The sequence below is a fragment of the Nothobranchius furzeri genome, chromosome 14 (assembly GCF_043380555.1).
Source record: "Nothobranchius furzeri strain GRZ-AD chromosome 14, NfurGRZ-RIMD1, whole genome shotgun sequence".
NCBI lineage: Eukaryota > Metazoa > Chordata > Actinopteri > Cyprinodontiformes > Nothobranchiidae > Nothobranchius > Nothobranchius furzeri.
In genome coordinates this window covers 22,876,418-22,896,923 of record NC_091754.1, presented here as the reverse complement: position 1 = coordinate 22,896,923, position 20,506 = coordinate 22,876,418, and the positions used below count along the sequence as shown (strand labels likewise).

Sequence of the window (20,506 nt, the reverse complement as noted above, 5' to 3'; positions counted from 1 at the left end):
AAGATTATAACTGTCTCAACTTTACTGAAGCCAATTTCGCATTCAACCCAATCATAAAACATGAAATCATACCATATTAACTATTTTGCCAGCTTCATTTGGTTATAACATGTATTTCTGAAATTGCAATGTTTTATTTAAGACTTAAAACACCAATCAAAAGACAAATAAAAATACCATATTTTCTGTCAATATCTAAATAAATCTAGATATTCACAATTAAAACTGGTATTATAAAATTACCCTCTTTTAATCGTACCATGAAATTGACTGATGTGTTCGGATCGCTTCACTCTAAATGTACATTGATAAACTACTTCTATATATTAAAATCCTTAATTTGTGAGCAATATTTTTCAAAGTTTTCAATTTAAGATTGTAATTCATTTTGTATATTCAAAATACATATTGACTTTAAAAAGCTAGATTTGATTGTGTTTGTTTAACTTCATATATTTCAGACTGAAATTATATATATATATATATATATATATATATATATATATACACATATAACTGCCACTTTTAAATGCAAACTTTAAGACCACATTTTATATTCATATATGATTATTCATCGTAAGACACAACATTATTCAGATTTTACCCATAACATTTACGTTTGACTTAATATGGTAACATTTAATTTAGAAATATTTAAATTAGAAAATTGTCATTTTGTCTTTGCTGATTTCACTCAAAATATTTAGACAGCACTTTAATGAACATGTTTAGATTGTAGCAAATCAAGACATTTTGAGCATTTATAATGAAATAATTTTTATGCTTAATTCTAAAGATTGTATTTAATTATTTTACTTCAATAATGTCACTTCAAATGTAGACTCTAAGATTTTAGCACTATTAAATGTCTGGATTTAACTGTAAATATTGAGTTATAATGTTTTATAGTTTTGATTTAATTCCATATATTTAATTTCTAAATATTTTAAGCCAATTGTGTAGAAATGTGTTTAGTTTACTTTTATAAACAGCACCCCATACTATTTAGACTAACATGCTTGTACTTTTAGGAGCTATTTTCTGTTGGAATACTTTAAGTATACCGCCAAAGCTATCAGCCTAGTGTCAGTCTTTTCCCTGATTTTATTTTTATTACTGAACCCTTGTACATTTTTACAACAGTTCTAAAAACAGAGGCATGTGTCTGTTTCCACCTCCTGCTGGGTGACAACAAATCCGTTGAAGCTTTTAACAGGTAGATCTCAACTACCTCTAGTGGTGCTTTCCTATTAAACAGTCTCTTAACTAATTTAGTTAGCTAACTGATTGCCACGTGCAGTTTTATTCAAGGGGGCCCGATTAAAGCTGCACAATCAGTTTATCTAATGAACCATTTGCACCCAACATACAGTTGGAGCCACATTTTTTTCTTTTTTTTTTCTTTTGGTGCACCAACTGAAGACCATTGGTTGGCTGGGGAGGCATTTGCATACGCCAGGGCTTAAAGTCAGTCCCCCAGATAAGTCAGAGTTGAGTTTCCATCTGACTTAGCACAAATAGCGCAGCTTTTGCGTCATTTATGATTGTTTCGATCTGGATTTTCCAGACTCTTCAACATGGGGATTTTAAAGCTTCTCTCAGCTGGAATGCCCCTGATGCTTGCCGTGTTTTCACTCACTGCTCACGGAACAACGACTAGATATGTCACATATGAGGAAGACGCAGCCGGTACTGAGATTGGCAATTTGTCTCAAGACTTAAAGATTGATCCGGCTGATGACCTGGAGACATCATTCCGCTTCATGCAGGAAGAGAGCATCTCTTCTCTGCTCCACATGCGGGAGAACGACGGACTTCTGAGCGTGGCCGAAATAATCGACCGGGAGCAGCTGTGCCCCAGGTCCCCCCGCTGCTTCATCACTTTCGACGTCGTGGCTCTCTCCCGAGAAAAGTTTCAGCTCATCCACGTGGAGATAGAAGTGAAGGACATCAACGATCACGCGCCCCGCTTTCCGCGCAACGAGACCAATCTGGAGATAGAGGAAAACGTCCCCCTGGAGTCCAGATTCCCGCTGCAGATCGCGTTGGATCAGGATGTGGGTGGAAACTACATTAAGAGCTACAATATCTCACCCTGCAGCCATTTCGCTGTTGAAGTGCACGAAGGGGAGGATGGGGGGAAGTTTGCGGAGCTGGTGCTGGTGAAGGAGCTGGACAGGGAGGTGGAGGACTCCTACACGATCCAAGTTGCTGCATATGACGGGGGAGCGCCTCCAAAGTCGGGATCGATGACGGTGAACATCAAAGTTCTGGACTCTAATGACAATAGCCCGACGTTTGAGCACAGCTCTCTGAAAGTGGAGCTGGAGGAAGACGCGCCGGTGGGTCACAAAGTTCTCAAAGTTCACGCTTTCGACCCCGATGAAGGCATCAACGGTGAGGTGACGTACGCGTTCGCGGAAGGGTTGTCGCCCGAAGCTGCGCGCATCTTCCACGTCGACCCGAATTCCGGTGTGCTGACGTTAAAGGCGCCTGTTGATTTTGAGAAAAGGAGCTCGTACGAGCTGCTCGTGAGAGCCTCGGACCTGGGGGAGAACTCGGTCCCGTCCACCTGTAAAGTCCTGGTCGACGTCGTGGACGTGAACGACAACCCGCCCGTGATCCACATCAAGCCGATGACGTCCAGCAGCGACGGCGTGGCCTTCATCACGGAGGCTGCTGCCGCGGAGAGTTTTGTGGCTCTTATCAGCACCTCGGACAGCGACTCCGGCTCCAACGGGTACGTGCGCGTCAGCCTGCTCGGGCACGAGCATTTCAGCCTGCAGCAGGCCTATGGGGACACGTTCATGATTATCACCACCACCACTTTAGACAGAGAGAAGATCCAGGAGTATAACCTGACGGTGGTTGCAGAAGATTTGGGAACTCCACCTTTCAAAACCCTCAGACAGTACACCATCAGTGTTACAGATGAGAACGACAACCCCCCGCTCTTCAGCAAGTCCCTTTATGAAGTGTCAGTGCTGGAAAATAACATCCCAGGTTCGTATGTAATGACAGTTGTTGCCCGAGATCCAGATGTGGGAAAGAATGCAAAGGTGTCTTATAAGCTGCTGGACTCCGAGGTGCCAGGAGGATCCCCGGTGTCCTCTTACGTCTCTGTGGATTCAATTTCAGGCTCTTTGTACACTTTAAGGTCCTTTGATTATGAGACACTTAAACAGATTGAGCTGGTAATCCAAGCCGAGGACAGAGGCTCCCCTTCCCTTTCAAGCGCTTCAACAATCAGGATTAGAGTTGTGGATCAGAACGACAACTACCCGTACTTCACCTTCCCCGTCCTTCTCAACAACTCCGCTGACATCCCTCTGCCCTACAATGTACCCTCCGGCTACCTCGCCCTTCAAGTGTCAGCCGAAGATGTGGATGAGGGAGTGAACGGCGAGCTCTCCTATCACATTATACAAGGTGACCCAAAGCTGTTTACCATCAACAAAAACACAGGCGAGATTGCTTTAAAGCAGTGGCTGACAGCTGAAATTGGAGACGTGCTGGAAATGAAAATTGCCGTGAGCGACAACGGCAGGTCCCCGCTCACTAGCGGAGCCACGATTAGGTTTGTGGTCTCAGACACAGAGCCCCCCGAAGACCGGGTCGTCATTGTGCTGCAGTCAGGCGAGGAAGAAAGCTCTGCTCTGGATGGATCACTAATTATCATCATTATGCTCAGTGGGGGGTGTGCTTTTCTGCTAATTGCAATAGTAGCCGTTGCTGTCAGATGCAAGCAGAGCCGTGTGAGGAGAAGCCACGGCAGGAAGAGAGACGTGTGCCAGGGCCTGTTCGACGCCAGGCCCCTGGCCAGGCTCAGCTCTGCAGAACCGAACATCTACATGGGCCAGCAGGGGTTTTTCCAAGAGAGAACATCCCTGTCTCTGGATGACTCGTGTTTGTACGAGGAGCGGAGCAGAGACTCTGACACCAAGGTGAGCTTTCACAGCTTTCAGTGTGTTTTTGATCCAGAAATGGAAACTAACCTCTCTACCATTGCTGTCTTTGTCTACTCTTTAGATCTTCCTGCCCTCCAAGCATTTCCAACCAGCATCTCTGTGGCAAACTGACAGATACTGCTTGCAAGTGAGGTAAGATAACCCAAAAAATTGGCATTTTTTAAAATGTAAATCTTTGTTCATTAACACATCGGAACAAAGCACAGAACCTAAACAACGTGCATCTACTTCATGTGGCACGTATATGGAAAGAGGCCACAAGACCCAGACTTTGCACGTGAAAAAGCATCAATAACCAACCTCATACTGTATTTGTTGATTGCAGCGGCCTCAGCAACAATGACCAGCTGAGCGTGAAGGACAGCGGCAAAGGGGACAGTGACTTCAATGACAGTGACTCCGATTTCAGCGGGGATGGAGGCAAAAAGAACTTCAGCACCTTCCAGCCCAGAATAAAAAGTTGGTTTTCCACATTCTTCCACCTTAAAGTGATATTATGCAACTTTTTTTTAACCTTTTTTAATCATTACCTTGAGCCATTAAGTGCTAAAATGAACATTTACAGGGTTGATGAAATGTCACTCAGACCCCTACCACCCTCTGCGCCCAGAATACTGCATTTGCAACTTCAGAGTGCCAAACCGACAACTATTATACATAGAAAAATTGAGCTTAGACACCTGGTGCTCCAATCTGCTTCCTGCACATAATCCCTGCATGTTTTAGATCATGAACACAGCTGATTTGTTTAATTTAATGATGCATCACTCCTGTAGACACTAATGAAGGCTGGGGAAACATTTCAGCTGTTAGATTAAGGTGGTAAAAAGATGAATGCACAACGTGGAGATAAGTTTCACTTTTTCTTTGACCACAGATAATTAATAATGGGCACTAGGGGGTGCTAAAGCAAGCAAAACAGCCAAGTGTGCCTTTAAATAACAACCATGAGCCATAACCGAACATCTCCCATCTTCACGTTTCAGGTGCTGCTAACAGCCTATCAAGGGATTGCCACGATAGCTACTGCGCAATCCCACAGAGGAGCTTTGGGGACAACGGTTACACCATCGGCTTCTCCCCGGTTCCTGTCTTCAGCGGCCCTCATGGGATGATGAAGGACTGTGGTTATGCTACAAACCAGCCCAAACCAAGGAGCAACCTGCAGACCTTTTCCAGATCCGGGACTCTTCCCCTGTATTTCCCTCAGCAGCTGCACGACACTGGTGTTGGACTGGCTGAGGTCCAAAATCAGAGTCCGAATATTGTAACCGTGGCAACAGATGTAGAAGTTGCAACAATATTTTAATCCAGGAATCATTGAGATGAAACATGTAAATATGTAGAAATGTGCATATTTTTTCAGCATGTGTACATATTCCCTTTATCTTCATGAACACAGTTATCGCAAAATCCACTTTTGCATTCATGTTGTGTTATTTGAACTTCATTATTTTTTTATTATGATTACTACTTTCTAATAAAGGTATTGACTGCAATAAGAAATAAATGCCACTCTTTGCTGCATGTTTCCTAATAAACTTTAACAACAAACCCTCTGGGAGTAAAGAATATTACATTTTGAAGGTTTAATGATAATCCCCTGCTCCTCGTATCCCCCTGCCTTCATGTAGAACTCCTCCTCCACTTTGAATCTACATGATCAAAACTGTAGTCAGTGCCAGTCAGATGTGGAAGCTGAAGCACCTCCATTACCTGGGAGAGCTCCTTTGAAGACTCCCAAGGTTGCTCAAGTAAGTTTCTTGCATGCAAATCAGAGAGTGGAGCTCACTCTGGAAAATAAAAGTAGAATACTCTGACTAAACCTGCCTGGGTGCCGTCATGTCAGCGTCTTGCTCTTTAAAATAATTTCCATCACTGCACACAACACGGCACAACGTATTAGGCTGCCTGACAAATCCCTCCCTGTCACCCGTTGTTTAAAGGTGCAAATGTTAAGTTTTTCATGAATTCTTTTCTTTGCTTAGAAAAGTGAGGGTGGAAATAAACGTGCGGGAAAAATATGTTGGTTTTTTTCATGTAATTCCTTCTGTTCCTCTGACAGTGATAAAAACTCGGCCTTTACTGTGTTTCATTTGCAGAATCGGTTTATATTCCTGAGTTCCATCCAGCCGTGAATAAGCAGTGCAAGTGCAAACTGTTTCTGGTCCTCAACGATTTATTGACAAGCCGCTGATGAGTTTTCAATCCACAACCAGCACTGCTGGCTAACAGCGCCCTGGAATCTGGACAGTTATTTATGAAACAGTGAAATACTAACAAAATATTATTATTATTGTTCTATTATTTTTTTACACCATCATATCTTTAGTTAATCTTCCTAAAGCAACAGTCTCTGTAGGGAGAATTTGGCCATTTAATTTATTCTTAGTTGTACAGTAAATGGTTATTTGAACAGCTTTTGACTGGAGGAATAAAGATGATTTCTGACCAGACTCATGAGCTAATAGCTAACTTTAGCCTGGCCAAATCAACTTCATGTAACATCCATGTAAAGACTTATTTATAAAGATTTACATAACTGTCAGTTTCTTTTTCTTTTCTTTTTTTTCTTGTGTGTGTGTCCTGTCTGTCTGTGAAGCAAACAGAATTGATGTCTGAATGCTGGTGACAAGCCTTACAGATTTACACTCAGGTGGAGCATCAAAGCTTCTGCTTATAATGTTACGCCTGATACTTAAAACCTTATTGTTATTGTTTTTGAATGCTTTTTAATTCCGACCAGACATGGAGACAGAGGTGAATGAGAAAGTAAGAGACAAAAGGTGTGTGTGTGTGTGTGTGTGGGGGGGGGGGGGGGGGGGGGGGGGGGGGTCTGCTTCTACACCTGCAGCAAGAGAGAAAAAAAATGGGACACAACAACAATACAACAAGATCAAGCTATCACTGCATCATCTCGATGAAGAAATATATAATCAACATTGTTTAACTGAGCCATAGACTGTAAATACAGGGTGGGGTGGGGTGGGGGGGGGTGGGGGGGGGGGGGGGGTTGATGCTGATGAACAAGAGTCTGCATGTACAGTAGACCTGCAGAAAAGGGACACACAACAATACAACAGGAGCAAGCTATCACTGCGTCAACCTGATGAGGAAATATAAAATCAACATTGTTTAACTGAACAAGCACATGATAATAAATCACAGTGCATTAAGTGCCAACCACAGCCTTAAGACATGTGTTGAACGTGTCCAAGTCCATACTTATGAGAGCACAATGTGAGCACCTGTGTGTGTACACGCACTTGTATATGTAAGGTTTCTCTATAGGAGCGTCCAATAGAGTGTGAGGGGCCACAGATCTGCCCCTAAAGATGTGTAGGAGACGGAGGGAGCTCCAAGTCCCAGAGGTCCAGGAGCTGCCCCAGAGCACAGGAACCCCAGGGAGACTGCGACCAGAAAAGTCTCCGCCCCCCTCGAGAGGCGCAGAGGATCGCCCCGGGGGGCAACAACCAGCAGCCGGTAGAGTCCTGGGAGATATCAGCGGCAAGCCCACAGGCCCGCCCGCAGCCTCCCACCCCATAGCCGGCCGAGCCCGGGACCCAGGGGCGACCACCCCCATCAGGGACCCAGCAGAGCCCAGGGACCCAGATCCCACCAGGCAGCCACCGGGATTGATCAGGCAGACGCCAAAAATCTTAAACTCCTTGACCCGGGAGGCACGACCCAGGCAGACCAAGCTACCGCACTCCATACCAGGTGTGGCAGGGGGAGGGGAGACAAAGATCTATATCATCAAAAGAAGTCCCAGGAGAAGGGAGGAGTCAAAGGCCCCACCTGACAAACACAGTCACACACTCCCTCCCTCATGCTCACACATACACATACAACCAAAGACTTACAAAAATGCACGCCGGACACCCACTCATGCTCCCCATACACACCCTATTCACTCTGGTCCCGGTACTGCTGTACATAGGGTACAACCATTACCAGTTCCCAGATTTCGACCCTTTCTGCTGGGGTGCTGATGAGCAGGCTCCCCTGCCCAACGCTGAGCAAAGCAACCCACCACCCCAGATCCCAACCGGACGGCCGGATCTCCCTCCTAGCCTCCAGCTCCAGGAAGCCAAGCGACAACAGAGGTGTGCTAAGACCCCTAGTCTCCCTCCGCCTGCTCCAGTATGGTGTTAGTGAGTGTTGATGAGGTGTATTCCATGGCTGTCCGTTTCACTGCATTTGGCATGAATGAGGCATAAACAGCAGCAGAAGCAGCTGAAACATAAAATGCAGAGGAACACCTACACAAGACATTATTATCACTGCACAAACTTTAAAACAAACAAAATTGACAACGTGACAATGAAAGAGGCAAAAATCATAATAGTTTCAGGAACATTGCATTTGGTAAATCAATCTTCTTTCACTGGACCAGTAAAAATGTGAATAATTAGTTAAATAATAAAATAATGCTATCCCATTACATGCTGGAATTGGAATAGTGTAAACATTTGTAAAAGATCTCCGAAATAATATTTTGTTGCACAACTTTTTGAGGCAATTGCTGCAATCAAAGCTTCCTGTAACTGTCAATGAGACTTCTGCACCTCTTAGCAGGTATTTTAGTCCATTACTCATGAGGAAACTGCTCCAGTTCAATAGGATGCCCAGTAGGATTGAGGTCAGCACTCATAGAAGACCATTTTAGAATAGTCCAATGTTTTCCTCTTAGCCATTCTTGGGTGTTGTTGGCTGTGTGTTTTGCGTCATTGTCCTGTTGCAAGACCCGTGACCTGTGACTGAGACCAAGTTTATATATTGTTCATATATACACATATACAAATAGCTAACAGGTGAGATACTTCTTATTTACATCATCTTCACACTTCAAAAGATCTCAGTTGTCCCTTTGATACAGACTCAGAAATTATGGAGGTAAATTTAGGACGCACATTCTCAAGAACCGTGAAAGTTTTACAACCAAACGATCCAAGAAAATATCAATTAAACGCATCTCTCAGTCAACAGTGTGTATCCCCAGGGAAGAACATGAGTTCTTCATCAACAACATCAAACACCCCCGCTTGCTTTAATATTGCTTTTATCAACATTTTCTTTTTTGTAACGGAGAATGAAACAGGAATTAAGAATTTTAAAGATTAAAGACCTGCTGAAAATTATTGGTTCATACAAATGTGTATGACTGGATTCTGTCCTTTTTTTATTGGGTCAGTTCATTTTAAATAAATGTTTGATTTGTGAGAACAAGAGAAACAAGAACAGAAAGCTGTTACAAATCGCTTAACAGCCACAGATAGAACAGAAAATTGCTAGTTTCCCAAAACCACGGCGAACAAAGAAAGCTATCAGCAGAATCTGATGGCTCTGGAGTCACTTGTCCTTCTTCCTTTTATTTTTTTTCCTCTTGTTCATCCAGACAAAGTGTGGTCTAAGATTAGTGCTCATTTGCATGATCATAAATACATATTTTTTAGCTTTTGATAGCTGTGATAAAAGCTGGAATTGAGTGGATTAGGCACCTTTTACATTACTGTAAGGCACTAAACAGAGTTCTCACATTTTACAATGCTCCTCATGAATAAAACTAATTCCATATCTAAGCTGTCCGCAACACTTAGAAAAAAAATTCACCATTTAAAGCTTCTACTCGTCAGAGTCGACGCGGTTCGAAAATTGCCAAGACATTAACTTGAGCATTCAAGGCCATGCAGAATGAAACACACGCACTGAGAAAGAAGGTCACATTTGTGCCTCTAGTGATGTTCACGGCTTTGACAGATAGCCAATTGTACACAGAGAGAAAATGCATTTATCAATCAATACAATGTGGTTCCCTCTGTCATTGCTTTATATTCTTCTTGTAGGTCAAATGAGCTGTACACTGACCTGATCATTCATGCCAAAAGGTACATGCATTAGCGCACTTTGGAATAAAAACGTGCCTCTTCATTGTTTTGCAGACATCATGCATGTTTTTATTATTTCTAAATGGACACTATATTAATATCCAGCAGCAGCTCATGTTGCACGTTTGGAAGGAAACAGAAAATGAGCATTCACTGCTCTGCTTTTCAGCTCGCCACTATTCCTCCGAAAAATGAGTCAGATCTGCTTGCGTCATTTAGTTTCCTCCTGCACCTGTGGTGTTAAGTTTATTCTTGACAAATAGCTAACGGTGTGACAGTGATTATGCTGTAATGGTCTTTTAGCGTCTCAACTTTGGAACGCATTCTCCGCTGCATGTAAAGATGGAGCCCCTTTCTGAATCGATGGCATGTGGCGCTTCCAGGCCCCTTCCACAATGCAATGTTTTGTGCTTCTCGCACCTCGTCTTCATCTTCGTCTGAGCTGCCAAGTGCGATTATTGACTTTTGGATGCTTTGAATTGTGGGGCTGGTCTGGAAAAATAACACCATTTGTTTTTCACTTGACAGTTTTGTCTTGAAGCCGAGGCTTTGTTTATGCTCATTTACCATTAAGATGTCAGTGTTGTTGTTGGTGAGTTTTAACTGAACAAGTTTAATCTTGCAGAGATGTCTGTGAGTTAAAACTTGAGATGTGGAGTGAGCACGGGCAAAAGCTACAATTTCCACTTAATTACAGGATGTTATCATGTTTTGTGCCACCCCTCTGTAATTTCCCTTTGTGGATACAGTCTGAAGCACGTCACCTGTCTGTTCGGGCTTTCGCTCGCTTGTCATAGACTGTAGAAATTAAAATGACCAATCAGAGTTTGAAGTTATTTACTTTGTTCAGTCAAATTGGATTATGCCACCTACACACTAGCATCAGCGCCACTCCACTCCGCCCCGCCCTGCCCGACCATGTTCGTTCCACACTGCCTTAGGAATGCGGACGTGATTGAGCACATAAGCAGTCTGTGGTCTGTGATGTCATGAGCGTATCTCAGAGCACGTGGGCGGGGAAAAGGAACACGGAGAAGTTCGCAGTGTCTCCATTATTAGACATAAGCGGCCTGAGCAGTCTTACTTTTGGAGACTCTCTGATGCTGATTTTGCATTCTGCTTTGCCGTGTGTGTGTGTGTGTGTGTGTGTGTGCGTGCGTGTGTGCGTGCGTGTGTGTGTGTGTGTGTGTGTGTGTGTGTGTGTGTGTGTGTGTGTGTGCGCGTGCGTGTGTGTGTGTGTGTGTGTGTGTGTGTGTGTGTGTGTATGTGTGTGTGTGTGTGTGTGTGTATGTGTGTGTGTGTGTGTGTGTGTGTGTGTGTGTGTGTGTGTGTGTGCGTGCGTGTGTGCGTGCGTGTGTGTGTGTGTGTGTGTGTGTGTGTGTGTGTGTGTGTGTGTGTGTGTGTGTGCGCGCGTGCGTGTGTGTGTGTGTGTGTGTGTGTGTGTGTGTGTGTGTGTGTGTGCGTGCGTGCGTGCGTGCGTGCGTGCGTGCGTGTGTGTGTGTGTGTGTGTGTGTGTGTGTGTGTGTGTGTGTGTGTGCCTCCTCACAGCAGTGAGAGACAGAGAAAAACTGCTTCTGTCAGAGGCTCGTTAACATCTAGAATGATAATATTCATACACATGAGAAGCCCCGTGGGCTGATTCTAGCCACCAATCGGAGGCTCCCTCAGAAGGTAGGCATGCTTTTGAGCCAGCCAATCAGTCAGCAGTGGGTGTGTCAGTCCTGTTCGTCACCGAGCAGACCTCCTCGGGAAGAGGGCTGAAAAGACGTCTGTTTACACGCGAGAAAGTCCAAGTATGCCAAATTGAGAAAACTCCCAACCTGTTCCAGGCGGAGTGGAGCTGATGCTAGTGTGTAAGGGTCATACGTAGCACAGTAAGATAGAGAATTTGGGCAACTGGGGAAAAACAGAAAATAAAAAGAAATCTGATCATTTCTCTGATTTATGACATCTGCTTTCTGTGATTAAAATCATAATTAGTCAGAAATTCTGATTTAAACTTTAAATTTAGACTTTTTATCAGATTTCTGACTTTAATCTCAGACTTTTTCATGTTTTTCTAAATAAACTGACTATTTTAAATAGTTTAATCCATTTATTTATAAACACCACATCTAACATCACATCAAATAGTGTGTGAATCAGAAATGAGACAAAGGTGTTGCCCTACTTTTGGAGTTGTCTCTTGTTTCCACATGGCTGCTGGCAATGACTTAAAATAAATGTGCCAGCACAGAAGCTGCATCCAATTTTCACTTCCTTGAACTCTGACAAAAGTCTCAATCAGGTTGTTTTTTTTTTAAACCCGATCCCCCTCTGAAATAAACATTCAAACTACCACAGAGAAAAGGTCTTGGGGTAGAAATGCTGGTCCTTAGAAATGTTCAGGATTAATAGAGGATGGGTGGAGGTGAGACTCAGGAGGCAACAGATGAAGCAAACAAGCCTAATTTATGCAGAACTAAACACACTTTCAAAAACACGGCAGGATCACACTCTCAGCTGGGTAAACTCAAACATAAGGCCAGAATCTCATATGGCTGTGATAGTTGGCAGCTAGTTGGAGACCAAAGAGAAAATAGACCAGTTTACTGTTGGAAACATACTGAACTGGTCTAAAGTTACAGGTTCCACATTGCTCTAATTTTAATGGCAAACAAATTCCAACGTTTCAATTTGCTCTCATCGAATTTGCTATTTGGTCTCTAACCACTCCCAGAGCTTTCTTATACTCACAAAGTAAGTTGAGATGCCTTCAGAGCAAGTTATAGAAGTCAAATTTGGGAGAAAATTTGTTTTGCAAGTTCTAAATCTAAAGGGACGCCAGGAAAAGGCCCTGGGTGTTAACCCTCACCAAACTTTTGAGATATTTTTGAATGTTTCTTCTTTGTTGTGAACCTTCTCAGCTCAGTGAGATTAAACATCTGGAAGCAGAGGAAAGCTGCAGATGCTTAGATGCAAACTAAAATGAGGACCAGTGTTGGTAAAAGGATGGACCAACACAGGATGGAGAAAGCCAATCAAGAGAATTTTAGACCATCCAGGGAAATAATAGCAAATAAATATAGAATACTAAATTAATCAGGACTTCACACCAGAACAATTCATAAATAAAGAATAACAATCATAACATTAAATTAGGGGAAACAGTGTGGTCGTCTTCACTGTCTAGTTCAGTGTTTCTATTGTTTAATGTTTAGAATTGGTTTTGTTATTTCTTGTAAGTATGATTTATATGACTAAAAAGGACTCAGTTAATTTTTCCTTTTAAAGTTTTTTTTAAATCTAGATTAAATCAGTCAGATTGAATAATTTGTTAAAAGTTTGGGGAAATGCTTAAGATTCTTAAAAAAATAACATGTACATATTTATGCCAAAAATTTTTGAAAAAACATCCATTTTTTATAAATGTCCTAAAATGAAAGAAAAAAATGATGTTTTATTTAACGCTTCTCAAAATAAAATCACAATGTGCTTCACAAGAAACAAAAAAATAAGGAAGCGTCTACTTCCAAGGTAAACTGAAGAGAGGGATTGGGGCGAGACAGGACAGGTGCTTGAGTGTAACGGTTCTTTAGGTCCAAAAAGGCTTTGTCTGCGACGTCCGACCAAATGAAAGGCTGCTTAATGGAAGTTAACTGAGTGAGGGGGGATGCTACTTGACTGTAGTTACAGATAAACCGTCTGTAGAAGTTGGCGAAGCCGAGGAACCGTTGCAACTACTTGAGAGTGGAAGGGGTTGGCCATTCACGAACTGCGTTAACCTTATCGGGATCCGTTTTCAACCGCCCACTCTCCAAAATGAACCCAAGGAACTTTACTGAGGAAACATGGAATTCACACTTTTCTGCCTTAACAAAAAGGCGGTTTTCTAGGAGACGCTGCAGGACTGCGCAGATGTGTTGGCGGTGCTCTGAAAGAGTACTGGAGAATATTATTATGTCGTCCAGGTACACTGTGACAAACGTATTAATGTTGTCGTTTAGGACGGAATTTACCGGTGACTGGAAGATGGCGGGTGCATTGGTAAGACCGAAGGGCATGACCAAATATTTGAAATGGCCCAAGGGGGTCTTAAAAGCCGTCTTCCATTCGTCGCCTTCCCAAACTCTGACGAGGTAGGAGGCGTTATGGAGGTCCAACTTTGTGAAGATGGTGACATTCTGGACTGGATCAAAGGTGGAGGATAACAGTGGTAAGGGGTATTTGTTTTTTACCGTGATTTGGTTGAGGCCTCGATAGTCTATGCAGGGATGCAGGGACCCATCCTTTTTAGAAACAAAGAAAAATCCTGTGCTGAGTGGAGAGGTGGACGGACAAATTATACCAGCTGTCAGAGATTCTGAAATGTAGGTGGCCATACATTCTCGTTCGGGTTTAGACAAATTGTACAACCTGCTGGAAGGTAGAGTGGTTCCTTGGAGGAGGTTGATGCAGCAGTCGTACGGACGATGAGGTGGCAGAGAGGCGGCTCGGTCCTTGCAGAAAACGGTTTGCAAGTCGTGGTACTCGGGGGGATCCAGAGACAGATTGGGAGGAGTCGGAGAACTGTGAATGGGAACCTGGGTAGACAGGTTAGCAGACAGGAGGCAGTGTGACAAGCAATAGGGGCTCCAAGACAACATTTAGCTGGTCTTCCACTCTATGTGAGGATTTTGGGTGACAAGCCAGTCATGACCCAAAACAACCGGTGATTGAGGTGAGGGAAAAACAAAAAATGATATTACTTCATGGTGGTTGCCAGAATCCTGCAGTTTGACGGGTGCTGTTTGGTGAGTAATGGTGGTCAGTGAGTTTCCGTCCAGCGATGACGCTCTGATAGGGGTGGAGAGTGGTGTTGTGGCGATCCGTAGTTGGTCCACAATGGTCTGGTCCAAATGCTTCCTCTCGCAGTCGGAATCCACAAGGGCTATAGCGGGGATCTCTGCTGGCTGAAGGAAACAGAACAGGCAGGGAATGAACAAGGTAAGTGGAAGCTTATGGTTTCCAGTATGACAGGGAAGCTTAGAGAGGGAGGCAAGTCAGGTCTGGCTGAGCGCGATGATCCGCGGGTGTAGGCGAGAGTTGGAAGCTGAGCAACAGGAGTCCAAGAGTTGAGTGGACAGGTGAGCATTGGAGAGCAGGTGGTCAGGGGAAGTGGCGTGGCTGGCAGACAGAGAGATCCAGAAGTTCCTTATTTCCTTGTGGTGAGCAGTCAGACGAACGAGGGTACCTGGGAGGAGGTCGGAGGAACAGGACAGGTGAGTACAAGCCTTAGCAGGCAGATCAGGTGGGAATAAGCTAGAAACTGGTCTAGAGCTGTCAAGATACTACCCAGTAAGAGCAATCATCCGGCGCTGTTGAATTGTCACGGCGCTCCTAACATCCCCTGACCACTGATGAGGAGATCCGCAGCAGCTGCTCTCCCCGATACGCCCACCTGCAAACAGAAAAACTCAGGAGATGGAGGTTAGCTCAGCACAGACCATGACACCTGGGAAAGGCAGAATAGGTAGAAAGAGCAGAATAAGGAGAGGGTGGTGGTGAAGGTCACACCAAAGCCAACCTGAACAGGTGAGTTTCAGCTGCTTTTTAAAGGAGACCACTGAGTCCACTGATCTCAGGCTCAGGGGGAGAGAGTTCCAGAGTCTGGGGGCCACAGCAGCAAATGATCTGTCACCTTTGGTCTTAAGCCTGGTGCTGCACAACCAGTAGGCTTTGGTCACTGGACCTCAGGGACCTGCTGGGGGTGTAGGGACTGAGAAGATCACCAATATTTGATGGTGCTTGTCCATGTAAGGCCCTATAGACCAGAACCAGGATCTTGAAATGAACCCTGAAGTTGACTGGCAGCCAGTGAAGCTGGAGGAGAAGCGGAGGGATGTAAGTGTACTTTAATGGTGTGCTTATATAGCTTTCTGTCAGAATTAAACATTTTTCAGTAAAAATTAATTAGATTATGTTTTTGTTGTGTCTTTGCTGTTAGTTAACAATAAAACATTAATTATTTACATCGAAAACCAACAATCAAATATACTTTTTTTATCTCATGCAGAATTTTTGAGCTAAAAAAATGCAAGAATATTCAAAACTAAACAAATTACAGAAGCATCATATAAGAAACATATATAAAAATGTTGTAGTTATAAGCTAAAACCTATGTAAGAGAAATTTTACTCATTTTGATTCTTCTTTGAAAGAAAATACATCAAAACATATTAATTAATATGTTAAAAAACGGAATATTTAAAAATTCACTGTAAAAGTGCAACATCTTAAATTTCCCCGTTGTTTATTGCGTGCTGTTCCCAGCAGACTTCTGAATCTAGACCCTTGCTAATTATTTAGCCCTGTTTTGCAGCCTGATTAATCTGCAGAGCCTCTAGTTTTCTTACCACTAGGGGGAAACGTCAAGCTACAAAGGCTTTGACAAACTACAGACTGTACAACATGATTCCCACTTGTAGAGCACCATTTTAAATACAGCAGTCTGACTTAGGATGAAATAAAAGCCACAATATAATAAAATAAACAGTTTTTTTAGGGTGGTGATGTTGTGACTGGTTCTCTGGAACTAGAAGAGCTTTTTGCAGCAAAAAGAGGTTATTCATGAGCTCTTGCTGTGCTTTTACAAACCCTCAGCTTTTAATGGAGCTCCCTGAGTCTCACAGGAAGCTTGTGTTCAACAGCAGCATCACGCAGAGTGGAAATAATATGTCAGTAGTCTCACCTTCTCGCTGCCTTTTCAGATGTGATATTTCCGTGTTCCGTTTGGGCTTTTAACGACAAGTTCGCCCAAAAGCTCTATTGTCCTGTTCATGTGATTTGTTGGGGGGCGTCTGGAGATTTAAATCTCTCTGTTCAATGCGGCCTCATCTGGAGAGCTGAGGATGTGCTGCATTCAAGTCTGATGAACAAACAAAGGATGAGTACGTTCTGAGAGGCTTCAGCAATCAGATTTTGGAGTGTTCATTTTCAGCTGAAGCACATCTGCGAGTAATCCAGTGCCGTGAATTCAGCGTACAGCTGTTTCATCTTTATCTCAAACAGAACCAGGAACGAGAGCCCCGCTTGGCGTGGAAATAAAGTCATCTTTCTGCCTTAACTTGAAATCAAATGCATAATTTAGTGGGAAACAGTGGGGACACCTAATTAACATTCTTAGTGAGCATATTTAGAATAAAACAGATTATAAGCATGTCGCTATTATCCAACTTTTAACAAATATGACTGCATGACCACAGAGGGAGTACATTATGGTGCCTCTGTGACAAACACAAACAATAAAAACTCTCTTGAAACAGATGTTTTCAATCTGCAGCTTACAACCATATTAACAAACAATAGTTCAGTTTAAATAAGACTGGTTTTGAATGCCTGTTCCTGTCTCTGAAATGATTGACAGGCTAATGGTTCGTCTAGGAGAGGCCAAAGACAACACGGAGTTATGTTATCTTAAAATAAATCAAATTTAAAAAATCATAAGTATTCCTGCTAAGAAAATGTGTTAATCATTCACAGTTCCAGTAATTTCACATTACAGTTGATTGAGAATGGCTACCTGCTGCTAACAATTCACAAGTAAAGCACTTCTACAAATTTATGCCACAAATATCAGAATTGTATGTACATGCATTATGTCGAATCTTATGATGTTTGAAGTTGTTTTAAAGCTACAGAAAGCCACATTGGTTTTGGCTCACTAAGCCTAACCGTTAGCTCCTCAGTCTTCTCAAGATTCATAAATCATGCAAGTCTTGTGAGCATGCACCAAACAGAATGAAACTCAGAAGGGTTAAATTATGTTTCTTGATTGGATGCATTTAAAAATAGATGTCCTTTTTTTAGAAAACCATTGATTTTGAACATTCCTGTTCACCACAGCTGTCAAAACCATTCACGAGTCATTGTAGTCAAGCTATGTAGAGGTGAGTAAACCACCTGCAAACATGATGGCTTTCTGCTAACCCATTTTGTACAATTGTAAAATCTCAAACAGACGCGCCATTAATGATTACATTATGCACAAAAACAACCCATTTGGATGATCTTCAGCTTATCTGACTAATTCTGATATGCTTCAGCATGGTAAATGGCTCATAGAGCAACATGTTTCTATCTTACAATTAAAAACAACCAAAGCAGAAAAAAATACGCCATAATGTTCAGTATCGGAGAAACCAAAAATAAAATGACTTTAGACAAAAAAGGAAATCAACATCAATGCTAAGGCTGTTTAAACAAAGGTAACTGACATGAAAATGGAACATATTATGTATTTTGTGGTAAGAGATCTATGGTGCATAAAATTCCTCTCACATAAAGCAATTTCAGCTGTTTTAATCTTGACATTTTCAGTGCCTTCCACAATGAGTCGTTTCAGGTCTTTGTCACTTTAAGAAAAAAAGCTGGAACTGGCCACATCCACCCCTCTATTTTTCAGGCTGCTATAAGCTGAAAAGCTTTGATAACTGGGAGGGGCTTGGAGTAGAGCCACTGCTCCTCCAGCATAAACAGTTGAGGGATGGTTCCATGCTAAAATCTCTTATTGTGTCGTCTCAATAAAGGACTTTTTAAAGGGCTCGTTTTAGCATGGGCGGCGCCATGCGGTAGCTAGGGGTTGCTAAAGCAACCCCAAGATTTGGCCAAGCAACGGCTTAGCAATTCCAAATCCTAAACGTTCCCCCACGCGTGCTCAAGCAGCTTGACCAGGCTCTGTCCCGCATTTTTGACAGTCTCCCATTGTGTTTTTAAATCTTTCATAAACTGCGGGAAAGCCCTGGCTGACATTAAACCAGAAAGCGGGACTTCTACGCAGGTCTGGAGGGTGCAGAGCGCGCTCCTGAACCACCAAAATAGATGAGTTGAACAAGCTCGGTGGCGAACATGCTGTTAAAAAAAGATTTGTCTGCTCCGACAGAGTCTTTGCCATGTTTCTCTGCGTCATTTCTTCTTGTCACTGTGAGTATTCTGATATGAAGCAGTGCAGAATATCTGAGAGTCACATGAAGCATGTTGGTCAAAAGCAGGTTTCCAGTAATTAGACAGGTTCATGCTAAAACCCAAAAGTTTTAAAATTAATGAGGTGCTGGGGTTGTGTTGGGTCAAGCTAAACCCTGTTAACGTACATTACAGAGATGCTGAGAGGATGAACAGAAGCCTTGACTTAGTCTCAGAAATCTGAGGAAAATAAGTCAGAATTCTAAGATTAGATCCGATTGTTTTCAGCGATTTAGTTCAATGACGTATATATCTATCATATTTAGAATTTTTTGTCATTTTAGAATAATTACCCTTTTATTTCTAAAGTCAGAAGAGGGTATGGTTATTATTTTTTCATGTTGAAATTAGTGGAAAATTGGTAAAAAACATTACTGGTACTTTTACTTTCATTCTGCTGTGGGAATTCAGTTGAAATTTTATATGAAAATTCTGATAAACAGGTTAAACCTGCACTTTTTATTGACTTTGATTTAAATTTTAAAAGCGGATTTCACTGTTTAAAAATGATTAAAGCTAAAGTCACTCAGAGCCACTGTAGAGGAGCCTGAGTTCACTTGGAACTGTGAGATAGTATGAAAGCTTTTGCTGTTTAAGTTTAATTCAAATAGATATGAAATACATAATGATAATAACAATAATGACTTATATACTGTATGTAGTGATGTTGAAAGGCAGGATAAAAATGTTCACCTATTTCTGTACTTCATGTCATTCAATTGAAATTTCATGTTGCTCCCCGTTCCTCTGTCCGCGCCGACGGGAAGCAGCAACCCCCAACACTGACCAGGCAACTTGGAGCCGCCCCTGCGTTTTAGGCAGATCCACCCTAAAAACCCAAACACTGAAAATGCATGGATGGGATCAACATGGGACCACCATGGCCCTACAGAGGAATGGCCACAAGTGAGTTTTGTCTCCTTTAGGCCTAGAGAATGCCCCCCCCCCCCCCCCCCCCCCCCCCCGTAACAGCCATGGTTTGTTTGTTGATTGCTAATGTGTTTGAAAACCATCCCACCCTTTCAATACATCCGTTTAATACCCACCTCCAAACCACACAGACAGGCCAAAAGCTTTTCAAGGTCTGGGTAAAACACATACTAGCACATAAAAAAGTGCAGAAACATTGTCACGACTGCTAATGTTCAATGATTTTCTCAAAAGTCGTTATTTTCTAGTGTTTCTGATCATGAGATTTGATCCTTTGAGGTTTCTTCCAGCTGGCCCAATCCTATAATGGTTATGTCTTATGCAGTATGCTAAGTTCTCTAAACTGAAGTCATTCATAGAGCTATCTGCAACAGACGAGACATTCAATGTTCTCAACCTTTCCACAGAACCTCACTTTTAAAGAGCCGAACCATCGTTTTAAATGAGCTCATTGCTGACTGAACGCATGCATGAACTGGCTGCTGCTTTTCCACCTCGGTGCCAGAGTAGTTGACCTCAGTCTCAAACCGTAACGGCACTGCCGCCTGCAGTTCTGTATCCGTAGAGAGTGCTAGCATGCACATACGGGCTCTGGTCCTGAGCTGATGATGATAAATATGTGCCAGTTGTTCACCAGTTGATTGTGGTTTACAGCTGAGAAGGGAGAGTGTCTTATTGTGTCAGTGTGGGCCGCCATGGAGACAGCTGCCAAAGGAAGAACAGCTTTTTATTTTTTATTTT

At 42.7% G+C, this 20,506-nt stretch overlaps 1 protein-coding gene across 1 annotated transcript; it reads left to right on the top strand.

The window, feature by feature from the left end:
- Nucleotides 1-514: 514 nt before the first annotated feature.
- pcdh8 (protocadherin 8) lies at nt 515-5,522 on the top strand. The gene is made up of 4 exons (XM_015966395.3): nt 515-3,944; nt 4,030-4,100; nt 4,294-4,427; nt 4,955-5,522. The coding sequence occupies exons 1-4, from the start codon at nt 1,578-1,580 to the stop codon at nt 5,275-5,277; spliced, it is 2,895 nt and encodes a 964-aa protein (XP_015821881.1). The 5' UTR covers nt 515-1,577; the 3' UTR covers nt 5,278-5,522.
- The last annotated feature ends 14,984 nt before the right edge of the window (nt 5,523-20,506 follow it).